Genomic DNA, 22798 nt, shown 5'->3' on the forward strand with positions numbered 1-22798 from the left:
TCCAGGGATATTCGACGGAGCATATTTTAATTTAGAATTCTTCCACTGGGTGGCGCTAGAGTGCCTGAGAATTTCCTATTCATTTGATATTGGGTCATATCTCGTGAGTGGAAACACTTGTCGGAATAAAGTCTTCGGTAAAGTAGACTATATAATCAAGGGCTTGCCAACGGAAAACAGTTTTATTCGAAATTCTTCCCCTGTGGCGCTAACTCATATCAAAATATCCTATTCTGTTTTCATTAGGGTATGCTAAGTGATCTTAAACACTTGACGGCAGTCTTCCGTAAAACGAATTATAACTGCAAGAATTTCTACTGGTGAACATAATCCTCGTTCTAAGTGAATCATACCTTTTTTAGATTAGGACATCCTTATCGGAGCCGAGTGCTGCCTGTAAATAAATAACACTTCAGTAGGGTGATAATAGCAACAGGGCGAATTGGCATTCCTCTCGTGTTCGCTCATTTCTAATTGTTCTTTTCTTATGCGCTCCTGCCGCTCAAAATTAAATTTTTTGACGCCAAGCAACGCTCAAGCTAAATCAAAAAAAAAAATTTAGTCGTTTCGTTGTCTCTACGGATCTACCCCTTCCAGAATTTTATTCTGTTGTATTATTTTACTATTGCCTTTATGATCGGAAGACTTCGCGTCATCAAGTGTTTAAGATTAGCATAATCTAATGAAAACAGAATAGGATATTTTGATGTGAGTTAGCGCCACAGGGGAAGAATTTCGAAGAAAACTGTTCTCCGTTGGCAAGCCCTTGATAATATAGTCTGCTTTACCGAAGACTTTATTCCGACAAATGTTTCCACTCACGAGATATGACCCAATATCAAATGAATAGGAAATTCTCAGGCACTCTAGCGCCACCCAGTGGAAGAATTCTAAATTAAAATATGCTCCGTCGAAAAGCCCTGGATCTTATGATTTACTTTGCCGAAATGTCCACCCCGCTAAATATTTCCGGTCATGAGATATAACCCAATATATAAGTTAACTATAGGTCATTTGCCTACTCCCTAGCGCCACCTGGTGGGATAATTCTGCATTAGCCTGTTCTTCATCGGAAAGCCCTTGAAATTATGATCTAGTTTGTCGAAGATATTACCCTTCCAAATGGTCAGCATTTCGTGTTATTAAAAGTTGAAATTCATGTAGTTATCCACCTCTTGCAAATCGTGCGTTCACCATAAGCCGCTTTTTTCACTTTCGACAGAGCCACCCCAACTACAGCACATGACACCCTCAACTTTGCGCGCTTATAACTTTTTCAATTTTTGTTGGATTGACTTGCAATCTTCATAAGTCGATTTGTTGTTACAAGAAGATTCTTAATTTTTCTCACGAAAAACATTGATCGAATACAGCGCCACCTAGATCTGAAAATGTGAAACTGGTGCATTTCTCCATACATTTGGTCAATTTTTCCCATACAAACTTTGAGCCATTTGTGGAACCACTTCCAGTGTACCAAATGAGCTGAAATTTTCAGGGAAGCTTATAAGCCACCCAAACCATCATATTCCGGTGCAAGGTTTTGATTTCGAGATTTAAGGTATTTTGGGCCAGGCTAATGTACATAGCCACTATAAATAGATGGTTACATGGCGTTTACAGTGAAGCTTTTCCAAATAAATTTATATAAGGAAGCAGCAGAAAAAACTTTTTTATTGTCGAAAAAAAGAATTTTTTTTAAATAGAGTACCCATTAAGATAAATTGAAATGATAACCTGTTTAGATGTGAAATCTAATTTCATGAAACTCTACTGAAGACACCAAATCACCGTCTTTTTGGGTTGGGTTGCGCGCCAACGACATCGCTAGTCTCAGAATAAAAATATTTTTATTTGAAATTTCTACTTTACAGAAAAGTATTTGTAATTTGTGTTCCGCCTTAAAACTATGTTGACAATTACAGTAACCCCACGCTTCCTGCATAAACCATTTCTGGTTCGAAAATTAGTGATTTTTTTAAAACACTAATCGGTTGTGCCATCTTATGACGAACGCCATTGAGCACTTTTCGAGAAGCAGATTCCTGACTGCATTTCGAGGTCTTGTCCCGCATGGTAAAACGTCCCGGAAGGTGTCCCGCATGTACCGCAGACTTTTAATTCAAAATACCAGCATTGTGCATTCATATTGTACAAAATAGTCATACAAGTTTAGTGTCGGGCGTTTTAATCTCCTAACTATTCCTTACAAAAAGTATACAATTTAAGCATAAGCATAAGAAATCGCCCGTAGTTGCTACTCCGTTATTGACCAGAACCAATTGGGATTGCTATTCCTTTCAAAAAGTACACAATTTGAGCAAATATTTGAAAAATGTGCATCTTTCATAGGTTTCTTGAGCGCGTCCCACATTCGTGCTGAAAATATGTGGTCTCTTTATTTTGGCAAACTTACCAAAACTAGTGCAAATCTTAAATGGAAATTTGTATGTACGATTATTTGGAAAACAAATCAACCAAACGAGCACAGAAAACTATGGTTGGAAACGGTTTGCTTCCAAAACAAGAAGCTATTGAATATAGTAGACCTTCATAGCAATCGTGTAGGGCAATGAGCCTATTTTCGTCGTGTGTCTATTATCACTCGGCAGCCCTAAGTTTGCGCCGCTAAAACAACAAAAACGATCCATTTAAAAATTGAAAAACGATCCATAAAAAAGTTGTCCATGTTCCATAAAACAAAACTGAAAATCCCTAAAACAGTGTGAATGATCCGTAGAAAGGGCGATTTGATCCAAAGATTATGTAAAATTGAACCATAAAATGGTCGCAAAAGACCAATAAAATAGTAATAAAAGAGCAATTAAAATCAACCAATGCCCCATAAAAATATTGGAAATGTTCCATAAAATGTTACATTTTGCGCCATAAATTAACTGACATTGATCCATAGAATATTAACAATGTACATTAAAAAAGTTACATGAATTTGATGAAAATGTTTGCTAAGTAATTTTTCTCGGTCCATAGAAGATGTAAAAATAAACATTAGAAATGCTATGTATTGATTCATATATCTAACCTTAAATTATGGTTCGTGAATATTTACAGAACGATCCATAGGAAAAGAAAATGTAAAACGATCCATTAATATGTGCTTATGCAATAGAAAATTAAATTTAATGAATGCATGCGAAATTTTTGCTATTCGAACTAATAATAAAGTTTATTACATTTGGTTGTAATGTCAATCAGGAATCAGAATATATTGGCTCAAATGGCACGTTCCCCGTACATAGTCGGGGATTTGTGCCTTGCCGTGTGTTTTCATCATTTCCTGAGCGGAAGGAAAGGACAAGCAGGTGTGGGGAAGTAGAATTGGGAGGGTGGGAAAAATAACAGCACAAAACAAAAATAAACAACAGGTAAGTTAAACTCACAAGTAGTTCAACTTGCCTGCGAATAAGCCTAAAGCTCTTTACCACATTGGATAAGAAACTTTAGTATGTCTCTGAGTTTCAGTCGACCAAACATGGTTTCGTCTATATAAGGACGGCTGAAGACTCGAAATCGCATTTGCGCTACCGCTGGACAGTTGCATATCAGATGATATAAGGTTCCTTAGTCGGATTCACAAAGATCACATGAAAAAGACTCAGCGCGCTGAATAGTTGCCATGTGATAATTGAGTTTGCAGTGGCCGGTTAAAGCCCTGGTCAGCATGCCGCAGTGGAGTTTCGAAAAATGTAAGATTTTTCGAAACCACTGGGCATGGTTGTTCTAGAAACGCCTTTGTTTGGCGACACGTTTGTAGATTTCTCCAATAATTGCGGTGCTCGGACGAAGCCCAGGACCGTATTTTTTCCCTTATCCAACTTGTCGAAATTGGCAGAGCGGGCTCAGGACCAACGAAGTCAATCGCTGAACCTGCCCTGGCCAATTCGTCAGCCCATTCATTTCCAGTAATACCGCAATGTCCGGGCACCCAAACAAGGTAGATAGTGTTGACAATGCTTAGTTCTTCGATTTGGGTTCGGCACGCGATCACTAGCTTGGACCGGGATTTGTCTGAGCTAAGGGCCTTGATTGCAGCCTGACTATTGGAGCAGAAGTTTATAACTCTGCCGGACAAACTCAATTGAAGGGCCGATTGCACCCCGCATATAATCGCAAAGATTTCTGCTTGGAATACAGTACAGTATCTACCTAGTGAGTAAGATTGTTCCAATCTCATTTCACGACAGTAGACACCAGCACCAGCACGTCCCTCCATCAGAGAACCGTCAGTGTTACAAACCACTAGCGTTTGTTGTTATCTTTCCATACAGCCAGACAACCACTCATCTCGAGAGGGAATCTTCACATGGAATATCCTGTAGGGAAAACTACAAGTGAGTGTAATATCGCTGGGAGCAAGAATATCTTCATGTAACCATTTGTGACCACAATCGTGTATGACTGGTAGCAAGATCAACATGATTACTGTTCCAAAGCCCAGTAACCTGCAGTCTGTATGCACATGATAGTGCTTCTTGTTTTAAGTGTATGTTTAATGGTTTGATATTTAGAAGTGCCTCAAGAGCAGCAGTCGGAGTCGTGGTGAAAGCACCAGTCAACGCCATGAGCGCCATTCTTTGCAGATGGTTTAGCTTTGACTGGACTGTCACCACCTCTCCCCTCACACCACACAAGGCATCCGTATGACAGTATTGGACGTACAATTGTCGTGGAAATCCAATAGATGTATTTAGGTTTGAGACCCCAGGTCTTTCCAAAAGTTCGTCTGCATTGCCCGAAGGTCATGCACGCTTTCTTGAATCTGAACTCAATGTGAGCAGACCAATTCAGTTTGGAATCAAATATGACTCCAACGTATTTGACTTGATCTGCACACAGTAGCTCAGAATCAAAGAACTGCAAGGGACGAACCCCGGTTGTTATTCGCTTCTTCGTGAAAAGAACCATTGAAGTTTTGCTTGGGTTAACTGATAGTTTAACTTGTCGACACCACTGTTCGACAGCTCTTAATGCCTGTTGCATTAAGTCAAAGATTGTTCCGATGCAAAATCCAGTAATTAGTATTTGGTAATCGTCAGCAAACCCGTAGGTTGGAAATCCAAGCTCATTGAGTTTCTTCAACAAGCCGTCAGCTACTAAGTTCCATAACAAAGGTGACAGAACGCCGCCCCGAGGACAACCGCAAATACTCAACTTCCGTATCTCAGCCTGTCGCAGTGACGAGCAAAGTATGCGGTTACTAAGCATTGCGTTTATCCAACCTGAGATACACGCAGGTATCCCATGACCGCGCGTCGCTTCCAGAATAGACTGGAAGGACACATTGTCAAAAGCACCCTCAATATCTAGGAATACACCCAAGCTAGATTGCTTGAGCGAGAAGGCTTTCTCAATGTTGTAAACAACATCGTGAAGCAGAGTGATCGTGGATTTCCCACACTGATATGCATGTTGCATTTTGTGCAGTGGATATTCAACTAAACTAACGTTCCTGATGTGATGATCGATTATCCTTTCCAAAGCTTTCAGAAGAAAAGAACTTAAGCTGATAGGCCTAAAACTCTTGGCTTCTTCATAGCTTGAGCGGCCCTCTTTGGGAATAAATCTAACAGTTATTTCTCGCCATGCTTTCGGGATATACCCGGTAGCAAGACTGGAAAGCTAAATCTTTTTCAAGACATGTTTAAGAATATCAAATCCCTTTTGCAGTAGCACGGGAAATATTCCATCTTTTCCGGGTGATTTGTATGGAGCAAAGCTGTCAACTGCCCACTTGACCGATTCAGTGGAAACCAATGTGCGTGCTAACGCCCACGAGTCCGAATCACCAGAATGAGATCTGTGAACATTGTTCAACTCCGGATCGATACAACCTGGAAAGTGTGTGTCGAAGAGACAATTAAGAACATCTTTTTCGTCCGTGCATAAACACCATCTCTGGTTTTTAAGGAGTTCATCCGAAAATCATTCGATTTGGAGAGAATTTTATTTAATCTGCTAGCCTCGTTCAGACTAGAGACATTAGTGCATAGGCTTTGCCATCCAGCCCGTTCTGCAGATCTAAGACATTTATTATATGCACTACGAGCTGACCTGAAAGCCCTGGAGTCATCACGCTGACGCCGGTTCCAAGCTCTTCTCATAATTTTCTTCATTCTTTCAAGCTCAGCCCTTCACCAAGGGGTTCCCCTAGTCGATTTAACAGTACGAAGTGGACAAGCTTCTTCGTAGGATGCTAATATAAATGAGTTTGTCGTATCCACGACGTCATCTAAGTCGTCTAGTTGACTAATTGTTGGAAAATATCCATGAAATTTAGTCGCCAAGTTTTCCAAAAAGAGGTCCCAGTTTGTAGATTTAGGATTACGATATGTCACCACATTGAAGGTGACATCAAAATGATCGAAAAATATATATTTATGATCGGATAGAGACGGTTCAGTTTCATTTGGAACCAGCCAATTTCCCAGTTCATGCAAAATTCTATCAGAGCAAAGTGTTATGTCTAACACCTCCTCCCTCCCAGACCTCGCAAAAGTTGGTCGGTTTCCCACATTCAAAGTATGGAGATTTGTACTACTTATGTACTCCATCAGTTCAGAGCCTCTCAGATTGATGTCAGAGCAGCCCTAAATGATGTGATGAGCATTCGCATCACTGCCGATAATGAGCGGAAGCCCATTTCTGCTACAATATGATACAACGCTTTTGAAATCGTCAGAAGGAGATGATTCGTTATGCGGTAGGTATGCTGAACAATATATATATATATATATATATATATATATATATATATATATATATATATATATATATATATATATATATATATATATATATATATATATATATATATATATATATATATATATATATATATATATATATATATATATATATATATATATATATATATATATATATATATATATATATATATATATATATATATATATATATATATATATATATATATATATATATATATTGTCTACGTTTCCGACAGTCAGTGTAACTGTGACAACACAGATATCGCGAGTTGTGAGGTCCGATATGAGACACGCGTCAATAACCTTATTTGCAAGAATGCAAGCACGAGGTATTTCACGTGGGTTAGTCATGCCTGTCTTGTTGTAAGCAATGAAGGCAGTGTTAAGTAACTTTCCAAAATAGAAGTTTCCTTTATGGAAATACGGTTCTTGAACCAATGCTATGGAAGCTTTACCTTCCTGCATGAGTCGAGATAAATTCATAGTTGCTGTACGTTTATGTTGGAGATTGATTTGTGCTATTCTAACCATTGTTGATTAGAGAACTGTACATTTCATCTCCAACACAAATTGCACAACAACTAGAGGACACCAAGCGAGTTGGGGTGCAACCTGATATGTTTAAATGGGACATGATCATTTGATTCCCACGATTTGCGAAGAAAATAATGGTCCACTGTGTCAGAGATTCGCATAACACAGTAAGGGCAAAACCCAAAATGCTCCGTGCGCGACTGGCATATTTTAGACCCTCCAGTCATTATGTCCTCGGCACGGAACTACACCTTGACTTAGGGTCTCCTAATTTCAGTCGCCTCCTACGACATGGGAGCAGGACTCCAGTGGCTCAATTCTAGGCCGGATACCACACGGCCTCTGGGCAGGTTCATCTGTACACATCGAAATTTGATAATCGAAACTCAACAAAACTTCACCGAACTACCATCAGCCGAGAGTCTCAGCAAACCCCCAGCCAACAAAAATTCGGCAAAATTAAGTGGATCATCCGTGAAAAAAAAAATTGGTGTGTAGAGTGAACGTTCCGCTGCGTAATGCAGCATACTGGGGACCAACTACCAACTCTTCCCAGGCTCCGTTCGCCATTGAGAATGTTTTAAACCCCCTCAACAATTTTACCCATAGCACGGGTCGCATGACACTATGGAATTAAGGTTCCCTGTTTGGTAGATTTTTACCACTGAAACAGGTAGTCCGTCTACCGACACTACACGGCTTATCTAGGCTGTTCGGTGAAAGAAGCTGATATTGAAGAACAGCTTCCATATTTAGATGGGTGAACAGCCGCCGAAGCAAGGAAGGATAACGGTAGGAGAGGGATTTGGGCTAAGCGCTTATTTAAAGGCGGCGCTGGCTCGCCTTGTCAGGGCTGCTTTAGGGCATGTGGTATTTAAGCCAAACTACAACAAACAATGCATACATTATAGTTAAACTTAAGCTTCCGTATCCCACTAGTCAGGTAACTGACCTTAGCTAACCTGAAATCATTATGGCAACTCTTTAAACGGCAGGGTATCTATGATATTAGCGCGCTGAGAGTTATTAGACCACTGATACAGGCTGGCATGAGTCGCAAATACCAACTATCTGAAGCGAATACGGACACTTTATACACGAACACTGACTAATGTGGCTACGCCACATCGCCTTATAGTGCACTGTCCGACTTCGTTGCCGCTCAGTCGGCTTTTAACTAGCTATAGCCCCTATAGTTTAAGTAAACCGGGCAAACAAGAGGACCACAGGTTCGCTTGCAATTCCAGTTACGGGTTAATCAATGCCTGAGCGGCTCAGCGGCTTTGCGCCGCTTCGGATCCTTGGCCTCGGATATGCGACCGAGTCGCATCACACTACCTTCCAGTATAAGCTCACTTGTTAAAACACTGTCCCTGTTATGAGTATTATTAAGCACAACTTATTTTTTCAGTTTACCATACTTTGGTTAATAATTTTATATTTCCGCTTTCGAATGTGGTTTCTTTAGGTTAAAATAAACCGTTTTCGCAAAAATCCGCATTTAAATTGGACCTCTATCACTAAAGTCTCTGAACTATATAATTACCGATAAAAATAAATATAAAGTGATATAAATTATCCGTTTTCGCTTCAGATAGTTGGTATTTGCGACTTATACCAGCCTGTATCAGTGGTCTAATAACTTCCAGCGCGCTAATGTCATAGATACCCTTCCGTTTAAAGAGTTGCCACAATGATTTCAAGTTAGCGAAGATCAGTTACCTGACTAGTGGGATACGGAATCTTTCGGAAGTTTTCTAACTATATGTACGCATTGTTTGTTGTAGTTTGGATTTTCAACCAAACGTAATATACTTTATTATTAGTTCGAATAGCAAAAATTTCGTATGAATTCATTAAATTTAATTTTTCTAGTGCATAAGCACATATTAATGGATCGTTTTACATTTTCTTTTCTTATGGATCGTTTTGTAAATATCCATGAACCATAATTTAACGTTAGAAAAATTATTTAGCAAAAATTTTCATCAAATTTATGGAACTTTTTCCAACATTTTATTGCTCCATTTTGTAATACCGTGGAACATTTTTGTCGATATTAAGGAACATATCGACGTGTTTTAATGTACATTGTTAATATTCTATGGATCAATGTCAGTTAATTTATGGCGCAAAATGAAACATTTTATGGAACATTTCCAATATTTTTATGGGGCATTGGTTGATTTTAATTGCTCTTTTATTACTATTTTATTGGTCTTTTGCGACCATTTTATGGTTCAATTTTACATAATCTATGGATCAAATCGCCCTTTTTATGGATCAATTAGACTGTTTTAGGGATTTTCAGTTTTGTTTTATGGAACATGGACAACTTTTTTATGGATCGTTTTACAATTCTTTATGGATTATTTTAAATATTTTATATGCAAAAGTATATTTTCCCTTATCACTCTAACCAGCCGTTGGTTAGAGCAGCGGCTGCCATCTTTGTACAACGCATTGAGCCAAACGGTAGCGCAATAGTGGAGACACTCGAATCGAGTTTTAGTTGCTTCAAACACGAGCATTTCGCCGTTTTCGTGACATTTATGTTATTATTTTGGTACTTAACAACGAAGCAAAGCTATTGATGTCAATTTGAACACATTCCATCGATTATAGACCGAGTCATTAATGAACTAGTGAGGCACCTTCCTTAATATGGTGAAAATACAATACATATACAAACTTTTTGGCTTCGAAGTACTTTTGATACTAGAATTTTTGTATGGGTGATTGTTTTCAAAAGATAGCACAGCTTGTTAAATTGTTACAATCGTCACAATCCGCGTAACCAAGCTGGGAACGCCATTTAATCCAACCTAACTCAGTTTACCCCAAAATGGTGTTTTTGCACAAGAGCGATGATTTTGGCCCGTTAAAGCACAAAAGTGATAACTCAATAAGTAATAACAAAAATAGCCTAATTAAAGCGCAACGAAAACTCGAGTCGAATGCCCTAATTATCGCAGCACCATTTGCGACAATACCTTGAACAAAGATTGCAGGCGCTGCTCTAATAAACGGCCTGCTACTATAACAGGGCGAAGTGTGGTTCATAACCCTACATATATTTGCAACAAACACAAATAATGTATAAACGTTGGTGGTTGAGTGTTTCCGATAATTTCACTGAAGCATTATCCACACATAACGTAGTTCATTTCCATTTAATTAAAAAACAAACTTCAAATTATTTTAGTTTGCAGTAATCAAAAATAACAGAATGTAGCATTTTCTCTAGGGCGCCCAACTTGTTTCGCGATTTTAGTTTTCGGTTCGTGGAATCCGCTGCCAACAGTTAATTCAAAACCACTCAGATTTGAGATTTTCCACCTACAGTACGTCCACTCTACTAACAGCAAATGTGTCTATTTTTGTACCTCTCTATTGCAGATGAATTCCGAAGCAAAATAGCTTGTGAAAACGATGTTATACAATTAATTTGCAACCCTTATTCGAGAATAGCTATCTATAGTGCCAGTTATGGACGGACAGAATACGAAAGCTTGCAATGTTCACAGCCACAGGGAGTGAAGGAAGAGAGTAAGTATAATGTGTTTAGTTAGGTCTCGTGATACAAATTCGCTTTCAGATTGTAAGGAGTATGGCACAGCAATTTTTCGATTAACATTTTCTTGATTATTTTAATATATGCTGAAACCGAGTTGCAAACTAATTCAGTTCGCTACAAAAAATGACCGCTGCAAGGAAAATGGGTTAGCATTCCTGTGAGATAGAATTTACTACAAAAGATGACTAAGTTCAATATCATGTAGTTTAGTTTCAAGAACATTGAGATGTTTACATTAATCAATAACAATCCGACAAACAGGATACATCTTTGTAGTACGGATGTTATTTGGCGTCGAACTCCGCTGCCAACACCAAAAATGTATAGAGGTCATTCCACGCGAAATGATCAAAAAATGATGCAAACTTGAAATCGACCTACACGGATTTGAACCAAATTTGAAGGAATTGTTCATCTAGGGCTAATATATATAAACCCATTTTTGTGTCAATTGAACCACCCCTCTGGCCATGGGAGCACCCCCCGTTTTGACAAATTACCAAAACCCTTGATTTTCGTTTGATCATATCTCCGGTTCTATTTGCTCTAGAATCAAACCGCAAGATGGCCTTTGAAATTTTTTTTTGAAGAATTCTAGAAAAAATATTTATTTTTGGTGGCAGTGCTGCCAACTATGCGATTTTTTTAATTAAATATTAAAAGTTAATTTTTCTTTTTTACGTTTTAACGACATTCAATTAGCTAGAGATTACTGGGTAGGGAAAGTTATGAAACTTAGAGCCATAGTACTCAAGTGAGAGCAAGGATGTGAAGTAAACAGATCGGAAAACTAGAAGTGACAGGGTCATTAGAACAGGCTTAATATCGTACGGGCTTAATCTTTGCCTCCTGTTAATGAGGGTCGAGCTTAGGCAGAATAACTACGAATCACCCGAGTTCACTAACATGTGTCCTGATAAAGGTAGACGTATCTACCTTTACCGTGACAACCGACAAAAATTAAGCCACGCGAGATCACCACTGAAAACCTGTCGACGATTAGCATCAATCTTAATGATGATTGCTGCTGTGCTTTCGAATGCCGGGATAGATTTTTATTAAACTATTGTCACTGTTCTTACAGTCGTGGCGGGTTTGCTACATTGTGTAAGGTAATGGCTGTGTCTACAGCGGCTACCCACCGCTGCCGATGGATTCCCATCAGTTTCTTTTTCTTTTTTCCTTTTTTATTTCGACTATGTTAGTCACATCATTAAGATTGATGCTAATCGTCGACAGGTTTTCAGTGGTGATCTTGCGTGGCTTAATTTTTGTCGGTTGTCACGGTAAAGATAGATGCGTCTACCTTTATCAGGACACATGTTAGTGAAGTCGGGTGATTCGTAGTTATTCTGCGTAAGCTCGACCCTCATTAACAGAAGGCAAAGATTAAGCCCGTACGATATTAAGCCTGTTCTAATGACCCTGCCACTTCTAGTTTTCCGATCTGTTTACTTCACTTCCTTGCTCTCACTTGAGTACTATGGCTCTAAGTTTCATAACTTTCCCTACCCAGTAATCTCTAGCTAATTGAATGTCGTTAAAACGTAAAAAAGAAAATGTGACTAATATAGTCGAAATAAAAAAGGAAAAAAGTTAATTTTTCTCTCAATAAGGAGAACTGGGCCAATTCGGACCTAGTAAGGGTTTATGGGCTATAGAATTGGAACGTATCAACCGATTCACAAATAAATATTTTTTCCTGAAAGTCTGATCAATTGCACACATTTTTTTCTAAGGCAACTTTTTCCGATCTTTTACCGCAATTGTGTATAAACAGTTCTGCGCAAAAGTACAAGAAAGGTCCGAATTACCCCAACCCTGTTCCAATTTGGACCACTCATTTCTTATCGGTTTATTGCAATACAAATGAATCCCTATTTTGGGCTAAGTTATTCTTATTTGATTATCACTAAATCTAGAAGTGTGAAATGACAAGTTCTCTTTGATATATAGAAAACTTTCTAGAAAATATACAACAAAAAGTAAGGGCTTGGCCAAATTACCTAAAAATAGGTTATGAGTTATAACATCGAAACCTGTCAATCGATTTGCGAAAACCTATGTTTTCCTGAAAGCTCGACAGACGGCGCACACTTTCCTCTCAAACGGTTTTTTATACGATTGCGTATCAGATCGTATATACGACAAAAGCTCCGAATTGGACCAACCCATATTTTATTATTCACCCACCGATTAAACGAAAACAGTTTATTGTCTCGCCCAAAACATAATATTAAATAAAATATTTATCCGGCAGATCCAAAATCCCAATAATGCAGTAGATTTAATTGATTGTTGTTACCAACAAAAATATATACTCACTCATTTTCAAAATAATTGCTCCGATAAAACATTAGCCCCTAGCGCACGCACACGAAAACTAAGAACCGCAAAATTTTGTGAGATAGAACAGAGCTACAGGACAGCCATGAAAATGATATATACGCGTTTCATAATATTACCATAGCTGTGAAACAGTTGGGGTCCGAATTGAACCACTTCCCCTTACATTTATTTTAATTTTGAAAATTCTAATGCTATCGTGTTCCTCAGACATTTTCACATAAAAAATACTTGTAAATCTCAAAATAATTTTAGCGCAACCTGAGATACACCGTTTTGAAGGGAAAAACTCGCATTTTCTCGCATAAAAATCGATTTTATTGGCCAAAAGAAAATCTTCAAAGGTCATGGAAATATTTTTTCTTTTTTTTCCTTCAATAATTTTCTCCAAAAGCCATCGTGCGAATTGATCTTAGAGTAAATAGAACGGGGTATGATCAAAAGAAAATCGAGGGTTTTGGCAATTTGTTAAAACGGAGGGTGCTCCGATGACCCGAGGGGTGGTTCAATTGACTCAAAAATTTGGGTTTTATATATTGGCCCTAGATGAATAATTCCTCCAAATTGTGTTCAAATCCGTGATGGTCGATTACACGTGCTTTGATCACTTCGCGTGGAATGACCCATATTGATGCGAAACTAACTATACATTGTATATTACTCTTTGCATCGCAGCGTTAGATCGGTATCCCATAATTGAAGAATTTTCATTTATGTAAATGTAACCAACTGTCATTTATCCAGTTTGTCGCTTGGATAAAAGATAACGGGAATCAATTAGAGGTGGGAAATTCGTAACCCAAACCAACCCTTGTCAAAGCATCTACGATGGTACAGCTTTCATGGCGACGCATGATTGTACTATTTGGGACCGAATCGACCGATATTCCCACCACATGGTGTCCGTGAAAAAGCTTTCGTCTCGGCACTCGTGCTCATCGCATCACACATCATGCAACACATTTTAATGAGTTTATAAACTGACGGGCGCCTGTTATTTCAGCATGTCTTGCATCTTACGCCACCGAGACTGTTATGCAAAAATGCCACGGCAGGAGAAAATGCACACTGTCAGCAGACAGCACAACTTTCGGCAAACCGTGTCGTCCTGACTCGAGGATGTATTTAAAAGTTGTTTACACATGTGGTTAGTATCATGTTAATTATATTTCCGCTGAGCTGTTTTAATCTTTGCAATGATTTTCCGGCATGTCACCAAAGCACGATTATCACCACAAGTATAAACTAAATTATTTTTCCATTATCCCGTTTACTCCTATTCGGTGCACATCATTGGCCCTGCCGTACGGAGCAGTTCCACGGAAGGTGCTAAAGGATCGTTTTGAAGCTGCACCGGAACCAGATGAACCGCTGCAAAGTGACTTAGAGCAAGATCATGACGACCTGTACGATGAGGACCAATTTTTCCGTGAATCGGACGCCATTCCACCCGGACCGGCACCGAAGCTGCAAGGTGGACCATCCAATAATCGAGTGTTAGACATTCCAGGCTATGTGGCCACCAGCAGCACAGCACCAGTGCCGCCACGCTCGATACAGGATCTGGTGGAGGACGAGTTCTCTTTTGAGGGTGAGTAGGGTTTATCTGAATCAATTATCTGCCTGCCTGCTTCTATGTAAAATTGCTTCGTCGTATGAATAGCAACCAACTTTGGCTTTAACGTCCAATTCCACATCTGCACTCGCCTCTATGACCAAAAGAGAGACCTTTTGTTCAGAACGCCCGTTTTGGAATATGTATGCATAACAAGGATAAACCGATCTGATTCAACACAATCTCTTATGGTGTTAGGTTAGGAAACCAAATCGTTGATCAAATCTCAGTTGGCTTTCATTCAAATGAAACAGTATTAACAGTATTAATGTATACCTAATGCTCTATTTGTCGTCTGTACATACTGGTTTTTAACTTTGCTTCTTCTTGATTTGGCTGAAGTTTTATTGGGTAATCTAACCGTTGTCAATATCAAAACTTTCAAATTCAATTATATGCTAAAAATCAGTGACTCGGTGCCTCAGTAGTACAGCCCAGGGCTTTTTTCTACAAATGTTCGAAATAAGTGTCAATAATGTTTTCCACAAGAAATACTATTTCAACCATAAATAATATGTATAACTACCCATTGCGACTAACATTATAGTTATATATTTCAAAAGATTTAAGACGATTTATATTAAAAAGTTTTTCACTGCTTCTTGAATCAATCGGACGAGTCTTCTCTCACTACTGGAATATTTGCCTCCTGTTGGAAATCGGTATATATGTAGTTAGCAAAAAAAAAGAAATCGAACGAAACTAGCGAAAAGCCCGAATGCGATATCAAATTTATTCGAGCTGGTTAACACTCACAGCAAAATAATTGTCATACGAAAATATGCTCACACCACATCTACCATAGATTGATTGCTGCGGTGACTAACAAAAACAACATTGAACGCACTCTCTATGATTGTGCATATAATATTCGGTTTGTTATATGCTGTCCCCCGTGCAGTTTGACACGAGGATATTGATATTGCTGCTTTAAAAATGTACACGAAAGTCTAACTACAGACGAAACGGGCAATATTTTGAACCAATTTTCTGTAAGTCTACCTTTTTTCAAGTTAAATCGATTGACGTTGCGTTGCGTTGTGACGATGTTTTTGGCGGATTGCACACTGACTTCATCATGTTTTATTGCTGATTATCTAATAAGAGTTGCTAAGGAAATGGTAAGTATAGGAATTCATACCAATCCGACCCATATCAAAACCTTAACAGCATGATAGCCATCATTGCCGACCGCCCCCATCTCATCGTTCACGGGGAAAGGTAAAGGTTAAGGTAGACGGGAAATGTTGATGGTCCACCTACTTAACGGAAGGGCGACGATCCATCAGACTCTTCCATAGGTGTTGCGGAGTTGGTAGTTTGGAAGGCTATAAGGTCTAGGATACGCTGCTGTTCAGTTAGTCTTTGAGTACACGATCACTCGAAAAAGAAAAGATCTTATTTAGTCTTTGGTTCTTTTTAAACTCTGGGCAGCCGGCTACCGAGAGTATCCTATGTTCCCTAAAAAAAGGCAATTTGAACTCCACACAGCCGACCGTGGAAGTATTGCCTAGAAATGCTAATCTTATCTGCATAATGGGCCGGATCACTATTTATTGCAACAGTATTTAGCAGAATTCACTACTTCTTCTCTACGATTATTGGGTTGAAAACTGCCGAGTGATAACACATTATACAGGCAAAGAGTTATGATAGCGCGAGATGTTATGAATCAAGGAAAATATTTCTTATTTTCCATATTGGATTGTTTGTGGAATACACGTATCCGAGCGATAATAACGAACACTGAAGAGAAATATAAAGGATTGTTAACCTGATGCACGGGCTTGTTAGCAATAACGGAGCTTGAAATTGGTTTCATAAAAACAGATGCGGCGAATTTTCAGTACGTATTGACCCGTGATCATCGATACTAGACAGATTAGTCTTATTAGGGTTAATTTCCGATCAACTATTCATTGTTTCATGTTGAATCGATTGACTGCGACAAACCTACATTCCTTCACAATGTATGTATTAATTCGATTTACTGCAAACTGATACCATTTACATTGATACCTACTGTGCACTGTAAACCGATGCTAGTTACATTGATACTACACACTAACTTTGGAAAAATCAACCATGATATCGCAACAACCTAGACAAACTTGGTACCCATGAATGCCTTCTTCATTGTTTTCTTTCGAACCTTGATGAAAGTCACCTTCAAAGCAGGATGTGGAACGGTCTGTTTGCACAATTCCGTGCTATATCCAGCATCCCGCAAGCAAACAATATTGATCAGTAACATTTCTTCTGTATTTCAATGGCGTCAATATCAAATAACAAGAAAAAAGGGTACCTTTATCAATTACAAAGTTTTTAACAAAACATTTCGCAACACTAACGATCAACATGCTTCTTTGACACCAGTTGTAGAATGTATAAATTAGACATTAAAGCTCACGGCAATCGGCTTCATTTCTTATTACAAGATATATTTTCAAATCATCGGCGAAAAATAGTTTACCTCTGCGCATTAGAATGAAGACCGCATCATTCAGGAACGATGAATATAGAAGCAAACCTAGTGTACTACCTTTAGGAACTCCGAAAGGATTCTGGCACGTTGTCACCACTTTGAACAACGACACCTGCATCCTAGCTTATCAAGCTTTGCCAGCAGTATCTTGTTGTTAACTGTGTCGAAAGTGGTCTTAAGATCTGTGTAGACCGTGTCCAACTGGACTTTACTGAATGTTTTTTTTCTGTGCTAAGCGATGCAAAAGATTTGTCTCAACTGATCGACCCGGGAAGTATCCGTGCAGACGAGTGCTTACACGGAAACGAAAAACTACCTAAAATTGAGTTCCCTTGACTCAATCTCGTGGTATCGTGGGGAAAGTTAAAATTAGGTAAACCGTGTTGAAGGTAGTTTCCATTTAACCACGGCAAAAATTACAACTCATTGATAGGTTTTTTATACTCTAATTTAAGTTGAATTTACCTAATTTTGAGTATACCCCAAACAACTCAAAAGTATCTTCCTTCATGGAAGACCTCGACTGAGTCGAATCTCTCGTTTTGTTTTTGACAACACTAATAAGTGCGAAAGCGACGCACAACTCAAAAGTAAGGGGGATGCCAGAGTGAACGCGATTCGCGACGCGACGCGATGCGAAGCGATTTTTGACAGATCGCGCGACGACGCGCGACCGAGCTCCGTTCATTTGTTTCCTGCAAAATAATACAGTACATGCCAGAGTGGAAGCGACGCGATGCGATGCACTAAGCGATTTTTTGCGCGACGCGCGACCAACCAGGACGTGCACAGGTTTTTCGCGCGAAAAGATGCTGACAAATTCAAAATTTGATTTTACTTTGGTGGCAGAGGATGTTTATGTCGATGTCGAAGCACACATTGGAGCTGTCTTCCAAAGGTGTGCACTGTGGGACCAACAACCCCGCCATTAACGGCACCGGATTCTTGTGAACCAATGTTTGAAATATGTTTTGGATTAATGGTAAGTAAAATCGATGGACAATTTTTAAATTGTTATTAATGGGTACTGTGAGTGACCGACATTTTCTCAAATGTTATACTTGCTCTGAACCCTATATATTTTTAAATTTCAGACGATGTTGCAAAGAATAGGTGTAAAAAGTTGCGTGACACTTTTGGTCGCGAACTATGCAAGCTGCCGGTGTTCAGATCCGAGGATGCTGGTGACCAAAGCGTTTGCTCTAGCTGACCGCATTTCGAAAGTCTACTTTTTACGGCAACAAATGTAGTCCAGGTAAGCAATTGGCAATCTCAAGCCTCAATTTTCCAACAGCGAGGTATTTGAGGACGTCAAGGCATTGGAAGGATTTTTTGAAATCCTACCAAGTCAACTAGAAACAATGGAGGTAGCTGATACCTTCATTGGGCGATCATCAAGTGCTCCTGTCTCGCTTCCCACCAAACGATATAAAAAGAATAACGAAAAGAACGCTCAAGCAGAATATCTTTTAGAGCTTGAGCAAAGGAAGCTAGAACTGCTTGATATAAAACTCTTTGATAGCCCGCTACCCCATGTAAAGAAATCCCCTAGAGAAGCTTCGGCTTCGAATTGTGCTGCAACAGACAGGATTATGTGTGGGCTTTTGAACGTTTTATAAGAAATCTTCACTCTTCATAATAGCATCTATACATCCTTCCCTATCAATGATAACATTGTGACAAATACAGAAAGCTTTGGTAGTATCTTAGGCCGTTCCTTTCGATTGGTTTCCGTAGCAGTCTCCATTTAGCATTTATTGCCCCGACAGCACACTCGATCGATTTCCTTGCACTTGAAAGACTAGAATTAAAATATTCTTCTGAAATAGTGATATCTCGTTGAGCATATAGTCGCAAAACATATTTTAACAACGGCTGAGCTTCATCATGGATATGTTTGTTTCCAGGGAGATTATTTTCTGATGGAATGCCTAGTTGTCCCGATTCAATCAAGTACTACCAAAAAAAACTTTTTGTAGTTGTAGAACATTGTCCTAGAGTGTGGCGGATATTTCACTCGAATGTGCTTTCCATCAATGCTGCCACAACAATGGGGGAAGCTCCACAAAGTCCAGTAATCTTGCGCACGTTGTGTAAATAAATGTTGGGTTAGCTGTGGCATATGAATTGGCTGAAGCTTTATCCATAATGCAAGACAGGTCTCCTTAATGATTTTAGCGACCGTAGATCTTCCAATACGAAACGTGTAGGATGGTGTATTGAACGACAAACCCGTTGCCAGAAGCCTAGAAATATTGCACTGTATTGGTTCTTAAATAAAACTATTTAATAATTCAATCTAAAAACAGCTTATAAATTTTGCTAATATGCCACGATATATCGTAGGGATTGTAGAATTAATGTGTGGTATTCTACAAATTCAACATTATTTTTTACGGGGTGATTGCTTTGCAATTCGTGAAGACATACTACGACGGGGAAGGGAGAGGTCTAGCATTACCTTAGCGTGATTATAAGTTTCTCTCGTGGTTCTATGGGAGTTTTAATAACGTTGGTCCACTCTTTAGTGAGAACAACTTCAATATGGCTTAAAATGTAATCAAACGTTTCGATGCTCACACGGGTATAGTTGCGAATTTTTTTAAAATAATTTAGCAAATCTTGGTGCAGGGTGAGATACGTCTTCTCTTTTCCTATTGATCGGATGAATTCCAAAATCTTTATGGTTTCTGAAAAAGAAATCGCGTACGCATTTGGACATGAAATATTTTTCGCCTGAGCTCATTTTCACAGAAACTTTTTAGCTCGCAATCCGTTCGACACTTCAACGCAATTTTTGTTTACGTATAACGCATATGACCATCGCTTCCAGTCGCGTTCACTCTGGCTATCATGTCGTGTTGGAAATCGCACGCCGTTCGCATCGCATCGCGTCGCGTTACGCATCGCGCCCACTCTGCGTTGAAGTGTCGAACGGATTGCGAGCTTAAAAGGTTCTGTGAAAATGAGCTCAGATGAAAAATATTTCATGTCCGAATGCGTACGCGATTTCTTTTTCAGAAACCATAGAGATTTTGGAATTCATCCGATCAATAGGAAAAGAGAAGACGTATCTCACCCTGCACCAAGATTTGCTAAATTTCGCAACTATACCCGTGTGAGCATCGAAACGTTTGATTACATTTCAAGCCATATTGAAGTTGTTCTCACTAAAGAGTGGACCAACGTTATTAAAACTCCCATAGAACCACGAGAGAAACTTATAATCACGCCAAGGTAATGCTAGACCTCTCCCTTCCCCGTCGTAGTATGTCTTCACGAATTGCAAAGCAATCACCCCTTAAAAAATAATGTTGAATTTGTAGAATACCACACATTAATTCTACAATCCCTACGATATATCGTGGCATATTAGCAAAATTTATAAGCTGTTTTTAGATTGAATTATTAAATAGTTTTATTTAAGAACCAATACAGTGCAATATTTCTAGGCTTCTGGCAACGGGTTTGTCGTTCAATGCACCATCCTACACGTTTCGTATTGGAAGATCTACGGTAGCTAAAATCATTAAGGAGACCTGTCTTGCATTATGGATAAAGCTTCAGCCAATTCATATACCACAGCTAACCCAACATTTATTTACACAACGTGCGCAAGATTACTGGACTTTGTGGAGCTTCCCCAATTGTTGTGGCAGCATTGATGGAAAGCACATTCGAGTGAAATATCCGCCACACTCTAGGACAATGTTCTACAACTACAAAAAGTTTTTTTTTGTAGTACTTGATTGAATCGGGACAACTAGGCATTCCATCAGAAAATAATCTCCCCGGAAACAAACATATCCATGATGAAGCTCACTCATTGTTAAAACATGTTTTGCGACTATATGCTCAACGAGATATCACTATTTCAGAAGAATATTTTAATTCTAGTCTTTCAAGTGCAAGGAAATCGATCGAGTGTGCTGTCGGGGCAATAAATGCTAAATGGAGACTGCTATGGAAACCAATTGAAAGGAACGGCCTAAGATACTACCAAAGCTTTCTGTATTTGTCACAATGTTATCATTGATAGGGAAGGATGTATAGATGCTATTATGAAGAGTGAAGATTTCTTATAATACGTTCAAAAGCCCACACATAATCCTGTCTGTTGCAGCACGATTCGAAGTCGAAGCTTCTCTAGGGGATTTTTTTACATGGGGTAGCGGGCTATCAAAGAAAGTTTTATATCAAGCAGTTCTAGCTTCCTTTGCTCAAGCTCTAAAAGATATTCTGCTTGAGCGTTCTTTTCGTTATTCTTTTTATATCGTTTGGTGGGAAGCGAGACAGGAGCACTTGATGATCGCCCAATAAAGGTATCAGCTACCTCCATTGTTTCTAGTTGACTTGGTAGGATTTCAAAAAATCCTTCCAATGCCTTGACGTCCTCAAATACCTCGCTGTTGGAAAATTGAGGCTTGAGATTGCCAATTGCTTGCCTGGACTACATTTGTTGCCGTAAAAAGTAGACTTTTGAAATGCGGTCAGCTAGAGCAAACGCTTTGGTCACCAGCATCCTCGGATCTGAACACCGGCAGCTTGCATAGTTCGCGACCAAAAGTGTCACGCAACTTTTTACACCTATTCTTTGCAACATCGTCTGAAATTTAAAAATATATAGAGTTTAGAGCAAGTATAACATTTGAGAAAATGTCGGTCACTCACAGTACCCATTAATAACAATTTAAAAATTGTCCATCGATTTTACTTACCATTAATCCAAAACATATTTCAAACATTGGTTCACAAGAATCCGGTGCCGTTAATGGCGGGGTTGTTGGTCCCACAGTGCACACCTTTGGAAGACAGCTCCAATGTGTGCTTCGACATCGACATAAACATCCTCTGCCACCAAAGTAAAATCAAATTTTGAATTTGTCAGCATCTTTTCGCGCGAAAACCTGTGCACGTACTGGTTGGTCGCGCGTCGCGCAAAAATCGCTTAGTGCATCGCATCGCGTCGCATCCACTCTGGCATGTACTGTATTATTTTGCAGGAAACAAATGAACGGAGCTCGGTCGCGCGTCGTCGCGCGATCTGTCAAAAATCGCTTCGCATCGCGTCGCGTCGCGAATCGCGTTCACTCTGGCATCCCCCTAAGTTAAAAGAACTTATTCAGCAGGTTGTTTTATTTAACCGTGTATGCAATGTCGACTAGCTGAAAACAACAACGATATAAGCGATTCGAAATTGTTTGAATCTACTCTCAATGAAGTGATTTCCTTTGTTGTTCTCAGTGTTGCTTTTGTAACACTTCCAATCATCAGATTTTTTTTTGCTGTTGAAGAGACACATTGAAAAGGGGCGCCAGTCGGATCGCTAAAATATCGGGACAGTTTTTCAGAACACTTAAAGGCGTAGCACTTAGTCCTGGAACATAAGACGTTTTAGTTAGGGTTACCACATGAATTGAGAGCAAATTAAGGACATCCCTGCCAAATGTTATGTCACTTGAGCCCGAATTCTGAAAAAACAGTCGGAATTC

General features: G+C 39.1%; 1 protein-coding gene across 3 annotated transcripts in view; it reads left to right on the top strand.

Moving 5' to 3' along the window:
* LOC131683510 (protein eva-1 homolog C) overlaps positions 1-22798 on the top strand; it is a 459719-nt gene that overhangs the window by 386429 nt on the left and 50492 nt on the right. For all 3 annotated transcript variants that reach the window (XM_058965544.1, XM_058965542.1, XM_058965545.1), the window contains exons 6-8: positions 10683-10832; positions 14210-14353; positions 14522-14797. In XM_058965544.1, coding sequence (XP_058821527.1) covers positions 10683-10832; positions 14210-14353; positions 14522-14797 — 570 coding nt within the window. The remainder of the gene's footprint in view (positions 1-10682; positions 10833-14209; positions 14354-14521; positions 14798-22798) is intronic.

The sequence above is a fragment of the Topomyia yanbarensis genome, chromosome 2 (assembly GCF_030247195.1).
Source record: "Topomyia yanbarensis strain Yona2022 chromosome 2, ASM3024719v1, whole genome shotgun sequence".
Taxonomy (NCBI): domain Eukaryota; kingdom Metazoa; phylum Arthropoda; class Insecta; order Diptera; family Culicidae; genus Topomyia; species Topomyia yanbarensis.